The sequence below is a fragment of the Geotrypetes seraphini genome, chromosome 5 (assembly GCF_902459505.1).
Source record: "Geotrypetes seraphini chromosome 5, aGeoSer1.1, whole genome shotgun sequence".
Classification (NCBI taxonomy): domain Eukaryota; kingdom Metazoa; phylum Chordata; class Amphibia; order Gymnophiona; family Dermophiidae; genus Geotrypetes; species Geotrypetes seraphini.
In genome coordinates, this window is record NC_047088.1 from 78858887 (window position 1) to 78880462 (window position 21576).

General features: G+C 43.5%; 1 protein-coding gene across 4 annotated transcripts in view; it reads right to left on the reverse strand.

The window, feature by feature from the left end:
* Positions 1-1787: 1787 nt before the first annotated feature.
* The window catches only part of KLF8 (Kruppel like factor 8), a 316291-nt gene continuing 296502 nt past the window's right edge, over positions 1788-21576 (reverse strand). For all 4 annotated transcript variants that reach the window (XM_033946686.1, XM_033946687.1, XM_033946689.1 and 1 more), the window contains one exon: positions 1788-2966. In XM_033946686.1, the coding sequence (XP_033802577.1) occupies positions 2785-2966 (182 nt within the window). In that variant the 3' untranslated portion in view covers positions 1788-2784. The remainder of the gene's footprint in view (positions 2967-21576) is intronic.

The following is a 21576-nucleotide window of genomic DNA, read 5'->3' on the forward strand; positions in this document are numbered from 1 at the left end:
TAGAAAGAAACACTGCTAGAAATCTCAATATTAGAATCTGAAGTTACCGCCCCCTAAAGAGAAATCCCATGCATTGCATAACTACTGCCATCTACTGGTATGAATTAAGGTACATATCTACTAAGTTCAAAAGTCTGTGGGCCTCAGCTAAGGGTTACTGTTGCACTGGCTATGCTACACTATGGTGGTTTTCAAGGCACAAGTTTTGGAGTAACCTATAACAAAACTGTGCAAATATCTCATGAATATTTATCATGAATATTCTGAAAATTAGACTTTAGAAACATCGAGGAGCAGAATAGAAACCACCAACACGGTGAGCTGAGGATGGGATCAGAAATATAATCCTAGCAGCTAACAATGAAAGTCAATGGAACCTAACTTTCAAATCTTTTCAGTCATAAATTATGTGAAAGGATAAGGCAGAAGAAGCCCTAGAACTAAAGTCAGACCACATTTTCTTGAAAGGAGATTCAAGCTGGAGACAATGCATGGAATAAAACACAAAGGTTCAAGACAAGCCTGTAAGCAGGGCTGATATGTATGCTGGGACCCAGGAAAGAAATGCAGTTAAAAAGCCCCCAAAGCTTACCACAACAGACTATATTTTGTTCAGTTTTAGACAGGTTTGGGGTCCCCTGCATCATGGGAGCCCATAGCAGTTGCTCCATTTGCACACTCCTTATGCCATCCCTTCCTGCAAGAATCAACCTGCTTCAGAAGGCTCATCAAGCCAGGCACTACCAACTTTGATCTGATCAACACAAAGGAATTAAAGCATGCTTGATCCGAGCTGTGTAAAGGCAAGCAATGGAGATAACCAAAAATGACAAGTGGCCTGTGGCAACACAGTAGACAGAGCAATTAGACAGACTGGCTGGACCTAAAGATCACCAACTGCTGAAAATACTATTACCACTGATATAATTAGACTGATGCAAAACATTAAAACTTCCTTCCAATGTTTATTTTAGTCTTGAAGTAAAACATAGAAATAAACATTTCATGATGATATCTACACCAGTGCCAGAGAGAGTGCATTTCTGGAATGCTGCTGGTAACCACATAGGTTGCAAATATTTTTAATTACGGAACCTAATGAATTTAGAAACCTAAAAACTAAAGTCCTGAGAACTAGGCAATAAAGTCCTGAGAACTGGGCATGGGCAATAGCATACATAACTGCCCCTTTTGTATTTACCAACATGCCTTAAACCTGCCTTGAAGAGCCCAACTCAAGAACAATAAGAGGGGGGCGAGGGAGGGAGATTAGGTCCCCATTCCCATTCAAGCTCTGGCCTTTCTGAGAACACCCAATACAGTACCAGTTTGGGTGGTGAACACTGGTCCACTAGGAACTGCAGGAAAAAAAACAATTTATTTCATGCAAAACAGGGAAACAATGGTGAATTTACTAGTAACATGAGCTGCGTGCCATCCAGAGACTCTGCCTTCCTGCATTTATCCCACGAGCTATCTGGTCATTAAAGTAAAAAAAGGCTCTGGTTCTCTGCACCAGCACTACATGTCACCCAATCCATCGCATGTGTGGTATATAGAACAGATATAAAGAGATTTACATTTTTCAATTTCTGTCAACAGGATAGCAAGTTCCCATTAGTAGACAGGGCTGGGAGTATGGAATAGTGGTAATGCTTGGCATTTCAGACTGTCTTATTTACATTAGACATAATTCTACTGCCTCCATGAAATCCTCAGAATTAACCTCACACCCACCCTCTTCTCCTTACCACTGTTTCCTGCTCTCCCATGACCAGTCATGTATCACAGTAATATGTTCCGCAGAAATGTCCCTTTAAAATAGCTTTGTTTTTTTTTTTTTTTACACAGTTGTATAGGAGATGATAAACCACTCTTGAAAGAGAGCCTGGGGCTGGTCACTCAATCTCCTCTTCAACATGGTTAAAGGGGAAAAAAAAATTAAAATAAAAGTTATATGGCCCTCCTATGAGGTGGTTCTCCAGGGAAGCTATTACACCCTCTTTGACTGCTCCAAATTTACCCGTCGTTTCTGCTGACACATTCCACTGGGCAAAATGTCCATAACCATGCCCATGCGACACATCAACGGAACCTGTTCAAGCAGAAGAGTATCCATCCAAAGGTCTCTGACCCAGTGCAGATATTGTGGATTTCAAACAAACAAACAAACAAAAAGAACCCCAACAACTGCATTATCACTTTGGCAACAATCTTCTGGGCCCTTCCCCCAGTGCCGGATGGAGATGTACTGGACGGAGGTTAAGGAGAGCGGTGAATCCCAAGTATCGACTTCATCTCTGCTGTGCCATCCAGAAGTTGGAGTGTGGTGTAAGGTAGGTCCCACAGATGCCTATCAAGTGGCTGCCTGTGAGTGCTGCACCCTCAGCTTTCTTTACAAAGGCCACCAAAACTTGGCCAATGCAGACAGACTAAATGGCTAAAGCCACTGCACGTGCAAATGAAACTCTGTGGTTCCCACCCAAACTGACATAATTAATATAAAAGGGAAATAGTAACGTATTTTGGGAGTGGTGAAAAGAGAAGAAATAACAATGGATGAAAGGAGAAAGAAGAGTTAGAAAGAAACAGAATATATTCACAGCCTCCAAGTTCTTTTGTTTCATTTTTTTTTTTTTTTATAAATGTTTCTTCGTGAATCTGTGGGCAGCCATGGGTGCCAGTTGGAATTCAGCCACTGGTGAGCTGAATCAAGCTAGGGACGGAGCCCTTCTGTTTCCACTCCTTCCCCTCCTCTCTCCCATCTTGGGGAGGGGGGTACTCTCACATCATGATATGCCTTCGGCGGTGAAGTGCCAGGTGGTCTGAGCGGGAGAAGCTACGGTCACAGTCCATGCAGCGAAAGGGCTTGATGCCTGTGTGCTTGCGGAAGTGTCGAGTGAGTTCATCAGAGCGAGCGAATTTCCAGGTGCAGCCCTCCCAAGTACACTTGTATGGCTTTTCCCCTGTAAAATAGAAGAGAAGCGTAGAGGTCAGATACAGCCATGACTTATCATGCAGGAATCTTCAGTACAGATTTTACCCTCCAGAGCAGACTTGCCAAAGGATGATAGAAATGGTATCTGTTGAAGCATGGAACTATGCCCTACTGACCAGAAAAACATTGTACACTTCTCCCTCCAAATTTGCGGGTTTAAAACTCGCGATTTCAGTTATTTGCAAGTTTCTAAATCCTGGCCCACCCCCCGCCTTCCGGGCCTCTCCACACTGTACCTGGTGGCCTAGCGGTGAAGCGGGGCAGGAGCGATCTTCCTATGCTCCTGCCCCATGCAAAGCTGTCAACAAAAATGGCTGCCGTGAGTTCCCGCTGTAGTCTCGTGAGCCCACAGGAACTCACGGCAGCCATTTTTGTTGACGGCTCTGCATGGGGCAGGAGCATAGGAAGATCGCTCCTGCCCCACTTCACCGCTAGACCGCCAGGTAAGGTGTGGAAATGTCCAGGAGGCAGGAGGGTGTGGATCAGAGTCAGCCCTAAAAGTTATTCATGGGCTGGCTCTGCCCCTAACCCCCTCGAATATGGAGGGAGAAGTGTAGAGTGTTTCAGCAGTAAGCACTATAAGGACAATATCTACCTTTCTGTGCAAGGATGTCAGTAGAAGCAGCCAGAAGCCGGTGAGAGGGCAAACTATCTTGCAGCTATTTGTCTTATATTCTTAACAGTTGAAATAAGCCATAGCCATACAGGCAAAAGTAGAATATATATGCTCGCAGGAGTATAATAGCAATACCCACAAAAAGTATTATTCCAATTGTTTACCAACCTGCACGAGATGTTTTATGTTTATTTTGCACTTAATATACCACCTTTCAAACAAAAATCAAAGCAGTTTACAATTTAACAATCAACTCAAAGGAAAACAGGAAAAAAAGAACAAGCTTGTCCAACCTTTTTCTATCGGGAGTCACATTTTATATTTTGTAATGTTTGGAAGGCCAAAATACGCACAGTTGTATTTTCCCATGTTTTGCCAAATAGTGGCAAAATATTTATGTTTATTGCAATTTTAAACTAAACTAAACTAAACCTTAAGTTTATATACCGCATCCTCTCCATAATTATAGAGCACGACACGGTTTACAAGAGTTTAAATAAAGGCAGGAGTAGCATAGAGGGGTTAGATGTTGAGTCCAGGGAAAAAGAAAACATTACAATTTTGTGAAGAACCTAGTTTTCAGGTGCTTACAAAATAATTGGAAGGAGCCCAGACTCCATAGTGGGGCAGTAAGATTATTCCAGAGCTCTGTGATTCTGAAAAAGATTTGCCCTTTTAGCGAGGGGAAGGATAGTTTAAGTTTTTGGGTGGGCCTGGTGGTGTCAGGGCTCGAGGAGTTCCAAGAAAGAGGGATTAGTGGAGGGAGGATGAAGTGTAGGATCTTAAAAGCTAGGCAGGCGCATTTGAAATGAACTCTGGAAATTATTGGGAGCCATTGAAGTTTGGATAGAAGTGGGGAAACATGATCGAATTTGCGTTTTGCGAAGATCAGCTTGGCCGCAGTGTTCTGAATTAGCTGAAGTCTTTGAATACTTTTTTTAGTTAGACTTAGATAGATGAAATTGCAATAGTCTAGTCTGGAGAGGATGATAGATTGACAAGGACGGCGAAATATTGTTGGCGGAAACAGGATCTCACTTTCTTCAACATGTGGAGGCTAAAGAAGCATGATTTTATCAGGGAGTTGAGGTGGTCGTTGAAAGAAAGAGAAGAGTTAATAATGATGCCTAGGTCTTTGCTAGAGAACTCAAGCTGCAGTGTGGTGGCTCCAGAGGGTAGTGAGAAGAGGGTAGGTAGCTGTTCTAATTTTGGGCCGAGCCAGAGTAGTTTCATTTTGGACTTGTTCAGTTTCATTTGAACTGAGAGGGACCAGGATTGGAGTTTCGTTATAAAGGCTGTGATGTTCTCAGAGATGTTGGTAAGGTTCGAGTCTATCTCGAGAAGGACAAGGATGTCATCAGCATATGTATAGATAGTTTCGAAGGGAGACAGATGGAAGAGTTTCAGAGAGGACATATAGATGTTGAAGAGAATAGGGGATAGGGGTGATCCTTGTGGGACTCCGCAAGTCGGTTTCCAAGGAACGGATGTGGTGCCATTTGTGTTGACAGTGTAGGAGTGGGAACGTAAGAAGTTTGAAAACCACTCTAAGACTGTGGAGTCAATGCCAATCTCAGAAAGTTGATAAATTAGAATATCGTGGTGGATGACATCAAAAGCTGCAGAGAGATCAAATTGTAATAGGACAGCAAATTTATTGTGAGAATGTAATTGTTGTATCTTTGAGATTAATGAGACCAGTAGGGATTTGGTGCTGAAGTTGGGTCTGAAGCCATGCTGGTAGGGTAAGAGAATGGAGAATCTCTCTAGGTAAGATGAGAGCTAGGTAGATATGATGGCCTCTAGCATTTTAGTCAGGAGAGGGATATTTGCTATGTGATGATAGTTAGATGGAGAGGATCGGCTTTTTTCAGTAATGGGGACAAGGCAATATGTCCCATTTCTGCAAAGAATAGGCCGATAGTAAAGCAGAGTTAATAAGTCTGGTGAGGGATGAGATGGCCTGCGTGGGAATATTCTCGTATAAGTAGGAAGGGAATGGATCCAACGTACATTTGCAGGATTTCAGTTTGAGACAGAGTTTAGAGATCTGGGGTTCGGATATGAGTTCAAAGGCAGTCCAGGATCTATCTGCTGGGATAGGGTTAGAGTCGTTGAGAGCCAGAGAGTTGTAAGAGACTGCTGGTGGGAAGGCGCTCCTTATGGTAGTGATCTTTTCGTTGAAGAATTTTGCTAGGTCGTCTGCTGATGGGGAGGAGGGGGGAATGGTGGAATCGTTTTTAGAAGTTAAGGTGCGCCAGATGTTAAACAGTGTACTACTCTAGTTGTTGGATCTGGATATTTTATCACCATAGAAGTTCTTCCTTGCTTTTTTTAGAACTGAGTTATAGAACTTGATATTGTCCCTCCAGGATTGCCTTTCTAAAAGGGATTTAGATTTTTTTTCTTTTACGCTCCAGAGCTCGACATTTTTGCTTCAGTTCTCTGTGATATGGAAGATACCAGGGGACATTATGGGAGTAGGAGATAGATTTAGTAGATAAAGGGGCAAGAGCACAATAGGTGGACTCGGAGAGGTTTACTCAGTTGTGCCAGTTAGATTCTGGGTCGACAGGCTTAGGACAAGAGGGAAGTTGGTTGAGAAATTGTGTCCAGAACAGTTCGCTCGTAATTTTTTTGCAGAAGGTAATATAATTTGTGACACGCGGTGGAGATCCAAGGTGAGACATGAAAATGGGGAAGCAGAAAGAATCTAAAAGGTGATCGGATCAAGGGACATGTTCCCAACGAGCATCCTCAGCAGAAGTTTTGTGCTCTGTCAGGTTGAGGAAGCTGCTGTTATCTAGAGTATGCCCCTTTTCGTGGGTTGGGGAGGACGCAGGAGAGGGGAAACCTAGAGAAGTGAGGAAGTTGTTGAATTCAGTTGCATCCTTGCTGGTGTTGTCATCTAGGTGGAGATTAATATCACCTATGATCAGTAGTCTCTGAAATTTTAGGAAGGCGCTTGTTATAGTCTCAAAGACGAGATCGGAGGATTTATTCCAGGGGGTTGGGTATAGTAACAGGATGCCTAATGGGTAGGGGTGGAATTCGTCGTTGACTAAAGCTAACATATTTTAGTGAAGTATGGCTACCCTTTTCAAGGAGCTGAATGTTGAAGAATGATTTGTAGAGGAGTGCCAGGCCTCCTCCTTTTTGGTTTATTCTAGGAGAGAAGAGGCCATGGTAACCATAGGAACAGAGTTCATTTTGTGTGAATATATCATCTTTTTCGATCCATGATTCTGTGATGCACAGGAATTCAGGATCAAAGTCCCTGAGTAGGTCCTTTAGAATTTGTGTCTTGTTGCAAGCTGATCTGGCGTTACAGTAGAGTTTTGGGACTGGGGTGAGAGAGTCAGAAGTTAGGTTGGGTAGATTGGCAGGAGGAACGGGCTTTAAAGAGGAGTAGTTAACCCCTTGGAGGTTTTTTTAAAGGGGTGATTTCTGGTGCGCACTACCGCGGGAATTCTGAGGCCAGGGCAAGTATTACTGACATTTGTGGAGTCAAGTAAATTGGGGGGGAGAGGTTTCAGGCAGTGAGTAGTGTTGGTAAAAGAGCAGAGTGCATGAAGAAGGAGCCAAGAAGGTGGCTTCATGGTGAGATCTAGGGGGACCAGTAAGAGGCTGAAGGCAGAACCTGTTAGTTAGTCGTGTGGGAATCTGGAAATAGAAGTTTGGTTCTTGTTGAGTGTTTGATAGTAGACGTCTTAGGATTTGTTTGATTCTCCTGAAATAGTAGCTAAACCAAGATGAAAACTTAGTACAGTGGCATAAAACAGTTGAAGACTTAGCACCTGATTGCCTAATTTTAAGAACATAAGAACTGCCATCACTGGATCAGACTTCGGTCCATCAAGTCCGGCGATCCACACACGTGGAGGCCCAGCCAGATGTACACCTGGCGTAATTCTAGTCACCCATATCCCTCTATGCCTCTTGGAACAGATAGAAACAGCATACAACCAACTCATCAAAATAAAAAGCATAGCAAAAAGCTTACATCTTTCTTAGACCACAACCAAGTTATGAGGAGGGTACAATAGAGTGAAGAGATACTCAAATGTAGAACATTTCATTAAGGAATAAACTTAACCGCATAGCCCCCTTAACCTATGTTCATATTTTGCTAAACCTTCCCCGCTGCCAGTTTCTTCAAATTCAGAAAAGCTCGTAACTATTCGGATGTAAAAAAGACATATTTCACCCCCAGATACTTTATCATGTATTTACATGGATATGCCAAAAGAAATGTTGCCCCAAGAGTCAATGTCTCAGTTCTCATAGCTAGAAACAATTTTCTCTGAAACCTCATGACATGCCTGGGCTCCGACCACTCTCCAGACAGTTGCACGTTATGTGATATAGACTAGAGAGCTGCATGCGGACAGAAATCTCACCCATCCCCGCCAGTATCCTACCTGTCCCTGCCAGAATTTCTTCCGTCCCCACCCATCCCCGCAAGGAATCTCCTCTATCCCTGCCCAAAACCGCGAGGAATCCCCTCCATCTCCACCTGTCTCCACGAGGAATCTCCTCCATTCCCGCCCGTCCTCCCATAAAAGTTACTTATCCCCATAAAAAACAGCAATTACTTCTGACAGTTTTGATTTTAGTTTAATTGAGTTTTACAGAAAGTTCAAAACAAAGTCAGACATCTGCCAGAACACACAGACAGATCTTCACCAAATACAGAACAATGGATTACAAATTACAAATAGAAATGTGAATATCACAACTGACCAGGAAAACCCAAAACAAAAGTCAGCAAGTACTTCATTTTGTACTAAACACAATTGGTGGCATAACCATGAGAGGGGACTGGACCTCCCACTTTAAGCTTAGCTTCCCTCAAAATGAACATCTCCCTTGCTGTAGCTAGAGGGAATCCCCAAGCCTCATCAGCTAATGACCAGCTAGCTCCTCAGGTCCAGAGACCAGAACTTTCCAAGTTCTGCAGCTTGCAACAGTATTTCAGAGCTGCTGCTGCCTCTCCACCCCCTTGGCTTTCATTCATGCATGAAAGCAGTAGCAGCTTGAGGATGCGGCCACTAGCTGCAAAGTTTGGAGATTTCTGGTTGCTAGCCTGGAGGAGATCTTTAGTTGGTAGGGCTTGGGGATACCCACCAGCTCACGTATTTATATTTTGCATTCAGATGGGGAGAACATTTGGTACCCATCCACTCATTTTGGGCTCAAGCCCCTCCCCCCCAAATTAGAGCCCACAGGGGTGCAAACAATGCCCTCCTCCTCGACACACACCAAAAGGTTCTTGGAAAGGCCTTCATGACTTTTAAAAAAAAAAATTGAAGCAAAAAATTCTAAAGTTGATGGTACCTACTGCAGGATAGTCCGGCTCCAGAGCACACTGTTGCTGCCCAGTCTTTCCCACACTCTTCTACTGCACAGATAAAGTGAGTGCTGGCACTTAATCAAAACATGCGTTGCCACTCCACCAATCAGAGAGAAAGAGCTGGCGCCCGATGGCCAATCAGGAGCACCTCTTTAAGGAAGTGCTTCTGATTGGCCATCAAGCTCCTACTCTGTCTCCCCAACTGGTTGATGTATGGCAATCAGCAAGTGGATCGACGGAATATTAGGTAGGCCTCAGGAACTCCGGTTCCATCCTCCTGGGAGTCTTGTGGGCCTGGGGGAGATCCCTATGGGAGTCCCGTGGGCATCCCGTAGACCTGGGGGGATTCCCGCAATCCTTGTTCCCATGCAGACCGCTAATACAGATGCACTCCAGCCAATTTTCAAAATGATTTAAGTAGACAGGAACCTCTCCTGACCGCTTGAATTGCTTCCTGCTGCCTAAGTGGACATATTCATCAACAATTAACCAGAGCATGCCACTGTATATTCTCACAAATTGCCCAACCAAAAAGTGGACAGGTTAGGGGAGGAGCTGTGGGCAGTAACGGGGAGGATCCCAGGGTTACGAGGGTGGCAGTAATAGCGCCAACTCCCACATAGCTATGTTTAGTTTGTAAAACCCTCCTGACCTCTCTACATAAGTACCTTGAGCTGTTGCAAGAGGTCATAGCAGTTATTTTGAAATGGAGCCTCAACGGACAGGATTGGGGCAGGGGATGGGGAGGGGCTTGTTTATGGGGAGAGGAGAGGGACTTAGAGCATTGCAATCTAGGGGGAAGAGGGTAAGAGAGAGAGTTATTTCAAAGGCTGAGAGGGAGATCGGGAGGGTTTTACCAACTAAAAATAGTTATGCGTTTGCTGGCCTGATATTCAGCCAGGGCCCACATAACTCTCTTTTACGGCCCCAACGAAGAACAGTGCCATCAAAGAAAAATAATTTAATATTTTAGAGTGCGCTAATAATGTGTGTGACTGTTGGGCAGATTAGATGGCTGTTCAGGTCTTTATCTGCCATCTTTTACTGTTACTATATTCACTAAAGACGTGCACAGTATTACTGAATAGTCGTACCTGCGATCTGCTTCTAACTTATGCACCAGGATTCATATCAGTTTTTAGCTGGTGTAAATCCTGATGCTCAAAATTTGGCACAGAAATCTGCTCTAAGCACTATTTTATAAAGGCATGCTACTCAGAGTGCCATTTATAGAATAGCACTCCACTCCGCACCAATTTTTTTTTCAGTACCCTTTGCTAAATCTAGCCCTGCTAACCTACTGGCCACATTTTGAAGTAACTGAAGAAGTTTCAGGGAGTCAGAAGGAACATCTGACAAAGAATTACAGTAATTCAGAGAGGTTAAAATCAAAGCATGAACCAAAGTTTTCAAAGCCACAGATTTTAACTTTATCAAAAAGATGCCATCATACCCTACGACAGCTTTGATCTATTAAACATTACTTCAATTAAGTTGCTTTAGACACTTTGGTAAATGCATTATTTGTTTTAAATTGCTAAAAGGGATCAACATAATGGAGCAAGCTCACTCACCAGCAGGGGGAAAGGATGGTGAGCAAGAAACAGCGTTATTCACATTGGCAAATGTAACCCAGTCTCGGACCAGAGGTCATGGCCTGAAGCTGAGAGGGGACACGGCCAGGACAAACGTCAGAAAGTTCTGCTTCACACAGCGAGTGGTGAATGCCTGGAACTCTCTCCCGAAAGAGCTGGTGGAGGAAGCCACCATTCTAGGATTTAAGGGAAAATTGGACGCACATCTTCTTGCAGAAGACATTGAGGGATACGAGCGACTAGTGTATTCGCTAGGGTGTGCCTGGTTGATCCGTGTGTGCGGATCGCCGGACTAGATGGACCCCAGGTCTGATCCGGTGCAGGCATTTCTTATGTTCTTATGTTTAAATTAGACTATGGGATCACGGTTTATATTGGTGTCTCATACTCCAAATTTAAATTCTAGGTAATGCGAGATATATTACAGAATGTGCTTTAAAATCTTAACACTCGCTCATAGAGCTTACTATGAACATATTCCAGATTATTTAAGCAATCTTGCTATTCCGTTATTCCATACTCACCATCTAGTGTGTTGAGATCTTTACAAGATCACAGAATAAGTTTGCCATCAGTTACTAGTGCTAGAAGGGTATCGACACAAAGAAAATGCTTTTGCATGGGCTGCTCCCACCCTCTGGAATGCTCTCCCTATAGTTATCTGAACAGAAATAGTTTTGAAAACATTTTTTTAAATATCATTAAAAACTCACTTTTCCAAACTAGCATTCAGTTCACAGACTGGAGGTGGAATGGAAGACATACTAGCATGCTGGAGGATATGTATAATATTAAGATATATGGGAAGGATTTTTTTGGGTGGTGGTGGGGTTCTTCCTTTTAAGAATGCATGTAGTAGGTCTATTCTATCTAAAGTATATGGTTTTCTATTTCCTTGGCGGTACTGTATATCATGTTTTAATAAACTGTAAAAGGTCTCAATGATCAAATCTTGCACAGTGCTAAAAAGATAACTGCACAATCATTCCTCTGTTAAGTTTTGATCAAAGTCACACTTTGTATTTCCTACAGTATTTTCCTCTTGCATTTGACGTTTACTTTTCTTGTCTTGAAAAAAGGTTCTTCTCTTTGCAAATTCTGCCTGGTGGATTCTCACTCATTGCTTCTATTCATCAGAATGCTTGTCCAAGTTTAAGGATGGGGACTAGGTCTGGATGTTTACCTTAGTACTTCAGCACATTTTGAATATTTGGAACTATTGATGCTATTAAGTATGTCTGGCAGCTTATGATAGTATCTCTATATATACAGTATAATCTATTTCTATGAGGCCCATTCCTCCTTCAGCTCTTGGAATGTACAGTCTCAGCATAAACTGATTCTTATAAATTTTCTCATGAACTGGAGGAATTATCTTGACGATGGAGGGTTATTTGGATTTTAACTTTTGACCCATTAGACAAGAATAAACCTGCTTGGAAAGTAGATAACAGGGGAGCACTTTTCAGAACAAACCGCTACGTCAATGCTTTACGATCAGGATACTGAATAGGAGATTCTGAACAATCCAACTATGCAAGATAATACTATCCCACCCTTTTACAAAACCGCACAAGGGGTTTTTAGTGCCGGGCGGCGCTCTGAATGCTCTGCGCTGCTCCGACAGTCACAGATTTCCTATGAGCGTCAGAGCATCACACAGCATTCAGTGTACCAGCTGGCACTAAAAGCCTCTTATGCGGTTTTGTAAAGGGGGAGTATGTAACACGATTTTTGTTTCTGGGCAGTAAGTGTAATTTTCTAATTGCTCATGCCTAAAAAGTACAGAAAATATCTGTTATTGCAATAAAACTTTGCTTTTGTGATCAGGATAGTCAAATTTTGCAACTTGCCTATTTAAAACGTGAAAATGCTGAATTTTCATCTTTTCATTCTTATGGAGTCATAAAAACCAACATATGAATTAGAGAATGACACGGGGAAAAAATCTGTCCCCGTCACCGCCCCGTCCCCGGCCCACCATCCTCTGCACCGCCCCATCACCGCCATTCCATTCACCGCCCCGTCACCGTCACTGCCATCCCTTTCACCGCCCCGTCACCGCCACTGCCATCCCATTCACCGCCCCGTCACCGTCCCCGCAGCATCCATATAAGCCTTAGTACTCTAATATTTAGCGTATTCCATTCTTATAAATCAAAGTTCCTGCTGCTGAACTAGAGAAAGAGATGTTCAGCTGGCAGGGCTTTGTTTATATATTTTTATTAACACAACTAATATACCACCATAATGTTTCCGACAGAGGACAAGTATGCAATAAATGCATTTTGCTGTTTCAATGCCAGTGCTCAGCAGAACAACAGACAGCAATATGGACATTCACCTTATGTAGTACTTTTTTAATATATAAAAATAGGCAAAATTAGTTGCTGTTTTATCATTATATTTTCTTGCCATTATAGTATTCTTCATTGATCATTTTTCTTTTTAAATTCAAAACAAATTCAACCTATCTTGTGTCCCAGCATGAATTCATGTTTCACTCAATTGGCTGTTTCAAGGGAATTAACCCTCCAACTTCCATTTGCAAAAATACCCAATGTTGTTCCTTCTATGAGCAATATTTAAATTATGAGGAACAACATTGGGTATTTTTGCTGAATTGTGTGACACCATTAGGGCTGAACATGAAGATTGAAAATGCCTGGTTAGCCCTGGACAGATGATTTGAACAGCCAGGAGCCTGTCCTGGCCATTTAAATCATTTTGAATATCTAGTCCAATGATAACAGAATTAGGGTGATTATAGAAACATAGAACTTTGTTGATCACTAAAAACAGTGGAGACTAAGGGTCTATCAAGCTCAGCATCCTGTCTTTGACACTGGCCAGTCTTGGTCTTTGGAACTGCCCATTGTGTCAGAAGCAATAGGGATTAAGTGACTTGCCCAGGGTCACAAGGAGTGTAGTGTAGCTCTAACCACTGGATTTAGAAGTTGGCTTCTTTTGGGATCTTTAACTCATCATCGCTAGGACTCGAATCTGAGTCCGTGGCACCTAACATAGAATGGAATTAGTATGGCAAAGTAATGAAGAATGGTCCAGCAGCCCCCACCTCACCTTATATTCCTTCCGAGTTTGCCGGCTTCCTTTTTCCCTAGCCGCACGCGTTCAAAAAGCCGTGCATTTAGCCAGCTCCCTCCCTCCACCTCACCTTAAATTTCGAGTTTTCCGGCTTCCTTTTTTCCGAGCCGCACGTGTTCAAAAATCCGTGCACGCGCGGCTGCGCGAGTCAATCAAACTTCTCCTCTCCTGCAACTTCCTGTTTCCGGTTGCGTCAGAGGAGAAGATTGATTGACTTGCGCAGCCGCGCGTGCACGGATTTTTGAACACGTGCGGCTCGGAAAAAAGGAAGCCGGAAAACTCGAAATTTAAGGTGAGGTGGAGGGAGGGAGCTGGCTAAATGCTACGGGCGGGCGGTGGCTGCGGGGACCGCGCGATCCTTGATACCTCACTGCGGAGACAAGACCATTCACCGCCCCGCGGGCGGTGAATGGCCTTGTCCCCGTCGCCGCAGCGACTGCTAGTTTTCTTCCCCGTTTTCGGCGGGTGACCCGCGGCTAAAATGCGGTGGCCGCGGGTAAACCGCCACCGTGTCATTCTCTAATATGAATCACAATTAACATATATTATATTGAAGTTATACAAAGATGACCACAGAAGATTTAGAAGTGAGTTGTTTTTTAAGATTTGCTATTATATTGTCACTTTCACAAATCATCCCCAGATGTAGTCTCCCATTATGTTCTCATAATTTCCTTGCTAGCAGCTTTTGAAGTCCAGTATATCCTGGTTGAAACGCTCTTTGAACATAAGAACATAAGAGATGCCGCTGCTGGGTCAGACCAGTGGTCCATCATGCCCAGCAGTCTGCTCACGCGGCGGCCCTTTTGGTCAAAGACCAGTGCCCTAACTGAGACTATCCCTACCAGCATACGTCCTTGTTCAGTAGGAACTTGTCTAACTTTGTCTTGAATCCCTGGAGGGTTTGTTTTCCCCTATGAGTGTGCTACCATGTTCTCCTTGAATGTCTCAAGATGAACATCAAGGACATGGACTTTGAGAGACATCCTACTGCCCATTTTACTGTAATTCTTAACCAGATACTCAACAAACTCCATGTAGTTTTGGGCCTTGTGATTGCTCAGAAAGCCCTGAAGCACTGCAACAAAGCTGTTCCAAGCCGTTTTCTCCTTCCTGGTTAGCTTCTTGGGAAATTCCTTGCAGTCCATGATCTTCTTTATCTGTGGTCCGATAAAGACATCAGCTTTGACCTTTGCCTCAAATAGATCAGGGAAGATGTCTTGAATGTCAACGACTTCTTATCTAGAGATCTGACAAATTAATTAGGTCCAATTTGATGTGCTGTGGTGGTATCAGCATCTTCTGGGTGATTCCCATTTGACATTGTTTCTACCCACAGAGAACTTGGTCTGCTGTGACCAGTCCTGTGGAGAAATGGCTATTGACCTGGCATCATTGCTGTTTCTTGGAGGCTGCTGAGGAATGGAATCCAGAGGACTGATGATGCCTGGCGTCTTCACATTTCTGTCGATGTGATAATGTCACGAATGCTTGTGATGTCATCGTGTTGATGTCCGTGCATTTCTGGGTGCGTTCTAGCTGCAGCCCTGAGATTAGTTGATTATATGATGTAGAGACAGAATGCATTTTGGTATACTTTTTGATTCATATCGTATTTATACTGGGACCATTCAGAAAGTCACCATATAGATTGCACAGACTGTGCAAATGTTAATATAATTTTAATAACTTTCACTCATTTTTTACTGGGTTTATACATGTTTGGGAGCCTTATGATGTACAGTGAACATTAATGACTTGACTGACTATAAGGCAGTGTGTTGCAAACTTTTTAAGTTGGGTACAGGGTAGGGACGGAGACACATCTTTTCCCCGATGCATTCTCTAGTGCAGAATCTGGAGAAACTTTCATTGCCTCATGGCTTTACCAGAAAATTGTAAGCCCCTTAAACTCTGTTGCACTGTTACATACAGCTGTTCATTAAGTTTACTTCCTAGTCTGCACCACCTATAAAGCTTGCCTCACCTGCCTGGTCAGAATCCTTTACTGTTACACTGGTCCAAAAATAATTATAAACCTAATCTACACTTCTGAGGTGCCTGTACATTGCTAGCTAAAAGATGAACAGTTTTTTTTAAGTGTAGGTCAATTTCTTCCTCTAAGCCTATCAACAAATTCCAGGCTCAGCCAGTGAAGGCTGAGGTTACAGAAAAGGGGGAGGGGGAGGAGGAGGAGGGGGAGTGAATCACAGTTTCTGTCCAGTTTGTAGAGGTGGGAAGAAGCACGAAGCACTATGGCTTTCCCTAATTCCCTGCCAAGTACAGCCCACACCTGGCAAGGTGCCTGTGAAGGATAAGCCCACATCACCACGCCTGTGATAAGAACGGAGACTTTGGAACAGCACTGGAGGAAAAAAAAGTCTCAAGTTTCCATGAGCTCAGAGTTCAGAAATCTTCAATGTATTGCCTAAACCTGGGAAGGTTGCTAGGACACGGGTAGGGGGTGGACAGGAAGGAGTGCCCAAGCTTTTCATAAACTTTCTACCTGTCTTTGCTAAATTCTCTGCTACACAAAGAACATGAAGACAATAGCTGCTAGAACATTCAGCACGATGAATAATCTGATATCGGCCAATCAGATTCTTCAGCTTGCTGAATGTTTAAGCAGCCATTGTCCTGAACGCAACGGATGGCCAAGATACAGTATCCAGGCGAGTGGAACAGGAATGGCTTTTTGTACGTGGGATGCAATTAATCCTGACTCTTGTCTATCACAGCATGAGCTGTTCTGTTTGTTTTAATTAGTCTTTGCAACTTACTGGCTTCAATATAAAATCTTCACCTTTTCTTAATAACATGATTTGCAATTTTGCTGATCTGCAAAGTTGCTCTGACAATGACACTGGAGAGGAATGATATGTTGCCAACTGAATGTGGGAACTGTCCTGTGATGTCACTTCCTTCTCTGTGAACTGGCTTCCAGGATGGCTTGGAGAGCAGCAGAAACATGAATATATAAGTGACATTAGCATAAAGGTGATATAAGAAACTTTTATATCACCATGGTGTAAACATCTTTAAAAAAATCTCTACCTGTTACCTTGCTCCTGACCAGGTCTTAAGCCACTGCACAACTTGCATTCATTCGCTGAACTCTTTTTCACTTGCAAATTACAGATATTTTTGTAATACAAATTTTAGGTCAATATTCAAATCTTGTGGTCTGCATATTTTTATTAAGGCCAGCTTATGAGTACATAAGAACATAAGAAGCGCCATCTCTGGATCAGACCTTCGGTCCATCTAGTCCGGCGATCCGCACACGCGGAGGCCCTGCCAGGTGTATACCTGGCATAATTTTAGTCACCCATATCCTTCTATGCCTCATAGGAACATAAGACATAAGAAGTTGCCTCCGCTGGGTCAGACCAGAGGTCCATCGCACCCGCGGCGGCCCAGCAGGTCTATGACCTGTCAGGTGTTCCTTGACTTAGCCCTATGATCCCCCTTTTTCTTCTATCTATACACATGTATAGTCAACAGCTGAGTAGTGAAACTACTGTACACCTTATAGCAGCAATATTCAACCATAGAATTTTATAAAAGTTTTTAAGTATAAATGCCTCTTATAAAATTATTCCTGCATACAAATATTGTATGTGCTATGACAAATGCACTTTTTGGCTGATAGTTCATGAAGTCATATGGAGGGGTATTTTCATTATGACACCCAAATCCATGTTTGAGCATTTTTGCAGAAGACACTGAAAAATTCAGTACCAAACATGCCCATTTTAAAAACTGCAAAATGTCTATGTTGTTGTTTTTTTTTGGGGGGGAGGGGTTCCAAAATGGTCATTTTTCAGATAAGTGTCTATCTTTTTGAACCATTTTCAAAAGAAATACAGCCAAAAGAAAAATGCACCAAACAAGCCATTAGGATGTAGAAGGGGCCAGCTTTTTTAGTAGACTGGCCATTTAGACATCCCAGCAGAGCACCTCAGGGAGCAGTGCAGTGAACTTCACAAAAAAGGTCCCAGATACACATCTCGCCATAAGCTCTTTATATTGTGAGGTGAGCCCTCCAAAACCTACCCAAGATATAGTGAACCCACATTAATAGCCCTTATGACTGCAGGTGGCACCTATATGATGCTCCAATAGGTTTGGGGTGGGTTTTGGTGGGCTCACATACTCCACCACAAGTGTAGTGGTTAGAGTGGGATATGGGCCTGGGTCCCCATTTGTATAGTCCACTGCACTGACCACTAGGCTACTCCAGAGACCTGCTTGCTGCTCTAATAGGACTGCCTAGGACATCTGAAGCTTTCATAAAGGCAGGTATATACCATTTCATTTACATCTTTGAGGGGTGGGAGAGGGTTAGTGGCCACTGGAAGAGAAAGGAGGGTCATGCTTACATCCCGCCAGTGGTCATCTGGGCAGTTTGGGTACCTTTTTGGCACTTATTCATTGTTAAAATATGTCTAGCCCAAATTGTTCCCTGGATATTTTCTAAAATTTTTGATTATTGCAGAAAAACATCCAAATCATAAGCCCCACCCAGTCCCACCCAAACCATGCTTCTAACATGTCCCTTTGAGATTTAGACGCACTGCAGACACAGAAATCCTTCTAGAACATGGTTTTTAAAAATAGAGAATTAAAAGGGTTCAGCGAGAAAAATGTCCATTTGCAACTTCCCCTTATATAATAGGGCGACTGACATAAATGTCATTATTCTGTATATTTAAGCAAGTAACATCTGAATAAATGTAAGTGCCTGGTTTATAGAATTACCTTTAACAAGTAAAGCTATATAGTCTTACTTTCCAGCAGTCCTAAACTAGATTGCATTGCCAGTAAGGAAAATATAGCCCGAGCTGAACACGAGAAATAAATTCTGATTTCATTTAGAAAAATAAGCAGCTCTGACATAACAGGGGGAGGGAGGCACTCAAGCCTCAAACTTTACATTTTTACAAAATGAGAATTGGGAAAGAAGCTTTTATGAAAGTCTTCACAATCCCTTTGTCCTCTTCAAAATAAAGAGTCCAAAAGGTGATTTCTTGCATTGATCAAGGACACAGGTCTCTTTTGGAAGCTAGTCAGAAATGCATTGAGTTTACCTAAATTGTATCACTACAACATGTCATGTTGACTTTCAGTCCTCTAAAGGAAGTATTTGGCATAGAACAATGGTGCCATCTGGTGATTATCTGGGTAAAATAATTTAATTTTCTCAAGTTTTAACACTGCTGAAAAGTCACATGGTGCCACCTGGTGAACAAATACAGCAATACAGCGTATCAAAGAGCAAGTACTGTCCCATTTTCTAACAATATACAAAGGCAGGGGCTCCCCTGCCCCTCCCCCTGCCTCTTCTCTGCCCTCCTGCCACGTACCCCCTTCCCTTTTCCTGTACCTTAGGGAGAGGTATGGCTAGTAGGAAAAAGGAGGTATTGATGCCCCTGCATAAGACTTTGGTGAGACCTCATTTAGAATATTGTGTACAATTCTGGAGGCTGCACCTTCAAAAAGATATAAAAAGGGTGGAGTCAGTCCAGAGGAAGGCTACTAAAATGGTATGTGGTCTTCATCATAAGGTGTATGGGGACAGACTTAAAGATCTCAATCTGTATACTTTGGAGGAAAGGCGGGAGAGGGGAGATATGATAGAGACATTTAAATACCTACGTAATATAAATGCGCATGAGTCGAGTCTCTTTAATTTGAAAGGAAACTCTGCAATGAGAGAGCATAGGATGAAGTTAAGAGGTGATAGGCTCAGGAGTAATCTAAGGAAATACTTTTTTATAGAAAGGGTGGTAGATGCATGGAACAGTCTCCCGGAAGAGGTGGTGGAGACAGAGACTGTCTGAATTCAAAAGGGCCTGGGATAGGCACATGGGATCTCTCGGAGAGAGAAAGAGATAATGGTTACTGTGGATGGGCAGACTAGATGGGCCATTTGGCCTTTATCTGCCATCATGTTTCTAATGTTCGCGGTGTGATCAGCACCCCCAACCTGCTGCTTGCGCCTGCTCTTCCTCTGATGTCACTTCGTAGGCGCGGGTCCAGGAAGTGACATCAGAGGAAGAGCTGATGCTGGTGCGAGCAGCAGGTTGAGGATGCTGCTTGCGCCACAAATATTATAGAGGTACGATGGAACGGAAGGGGTGCGCGCGTGCGGTAATGGGGGGGAAGGCGCAGGGATCAGAAAGAAGGATGAGTGCCGGCGCCCCCACCATCCCACCAAGATGGTACCAGGGTGGACCCCCCCCTTACTATGCCACAGTACAAAGGCATAGGTAGGACTTAAATGTTTAAGGAGGACCCTGCCAATATGCTAATTCAACTATTCCCAAGGCAAAATGTTACTCTGGTAAGTCAGCTGCTGGCAGAAAGAAGAGCAGAGGTGGATCATAGCTACTGCTACCCACAGAACTCTCTCATTTATCCAGCCACTGTTCATTGCCCTCTAGTAGGCAGGAGGAGTTGGTGACAGTGCTTCCTACTTGCTGCCTTCTCCTCTACAGTCAGTAGCATAAGGGACTTTGGGCTAGGTTCATTAAGCCCACCGATCGTGTCCCGACCCGATTCACTAACCTCCCTCCCGCACCGGATCTGATCCGCGAATGCAAATGAGGGGGAACGACATGCAAAGTAGGAAGGGCCTCGATTCACTAAACAAAATTCAGGAACACCGACTGGGCTGACCAATCAAGAAGAAGCGACTGATGAGGATCAGTCGCTCACGTCCTTTCCTGCTCTCTGTCGCCCTGAAATCCCAGCCCTGCGGCCCTGAAAAAAAACCCTGCCTCTCTGCCTCTCCGACTCTCCTGTTCTGCCGCTCCTTCCCTGCAGTGCAAGCCCGTGGTTTTAACCAGCTTTAAACCTGCGGGTTAAAACCACGGGCTCGCGGGTAAAAGTAAAAAATGGAGAGCAAGCACATGCGCAGACCATCTACAGGTAAAGAAGATGGTCTGCGCATGCGTCGGGATCGCTCTGCAGCGATCCGTGTCGTCGGATTGGGGCATGCCTCTGATCACCCCCATTTGCATGAGGACGTGTTGTGGATCAGTCAGCCGGCCACGGATTGAATTGTCCCCGGAGCGCTAAGGTTAGTGACTCTAGCCCAGCTCCGCCTGCAGAGGACAAGCCAGCAGCAGGTATGAAGCAGTGCTCACTGACTCCTGCTGGTAGGAAGGGATCAAATTGGGGGTAAGGGGATTGCTGTAATTATACTGCAGTGGAAAGGCTAACTTACCAGGACTCACAAGTTAACCAATTTACTTTAGAGCCCACAAAAGGGTTAATTCTGCCTTGAACAAAAACAAACAAGAAAAATATTTTGTGTTGTTTTTCTACATCATGCAAATACAGTGGCACTATGAGATCACAACTCAGCACACAATATTCTGTCCACCTTTAGGCACAGAACAAAAAAAAAATTAAGTCAAAAATGATTTCAAATAGTGAATATTTTGCATGCATATTCAATCTTGCACTTGAACCTGACATGCAATTTTGGCCACCCTGTAAGGAAAAGAGTTGCATGATAAATACAATAGAGCAGAGGTGTCAAACTCACAGCCCGCCGAGTACTATTTTGAGGCCCTTGGTATTATAAAGAATGATTCTTTATGGAAAACTTGTAAGTTCTGGCGATTGTGTCCTGGAACGTTGCCCGCCTCACTGAGGATACAGCAGTGAGGCGGGCAATGTTCCAGAACGTAAGGTAACCATTGGAGGCAGTGCAGCTTGTGCATGTGTCCGGTGCTGGAGGAGGTGAGAACTGAAGGAGGTTGAAGACGCAATCGCTGGACACTTAAGGCACAAGTTTTCCATAAAGAAACATTCTTTATAATATCGAGGGCCTCAAAATAGTTGGACCAAAATCTTGTCTTTTGCAGTTGATAACTTTGATAGTTTTTCACTTTCTGCA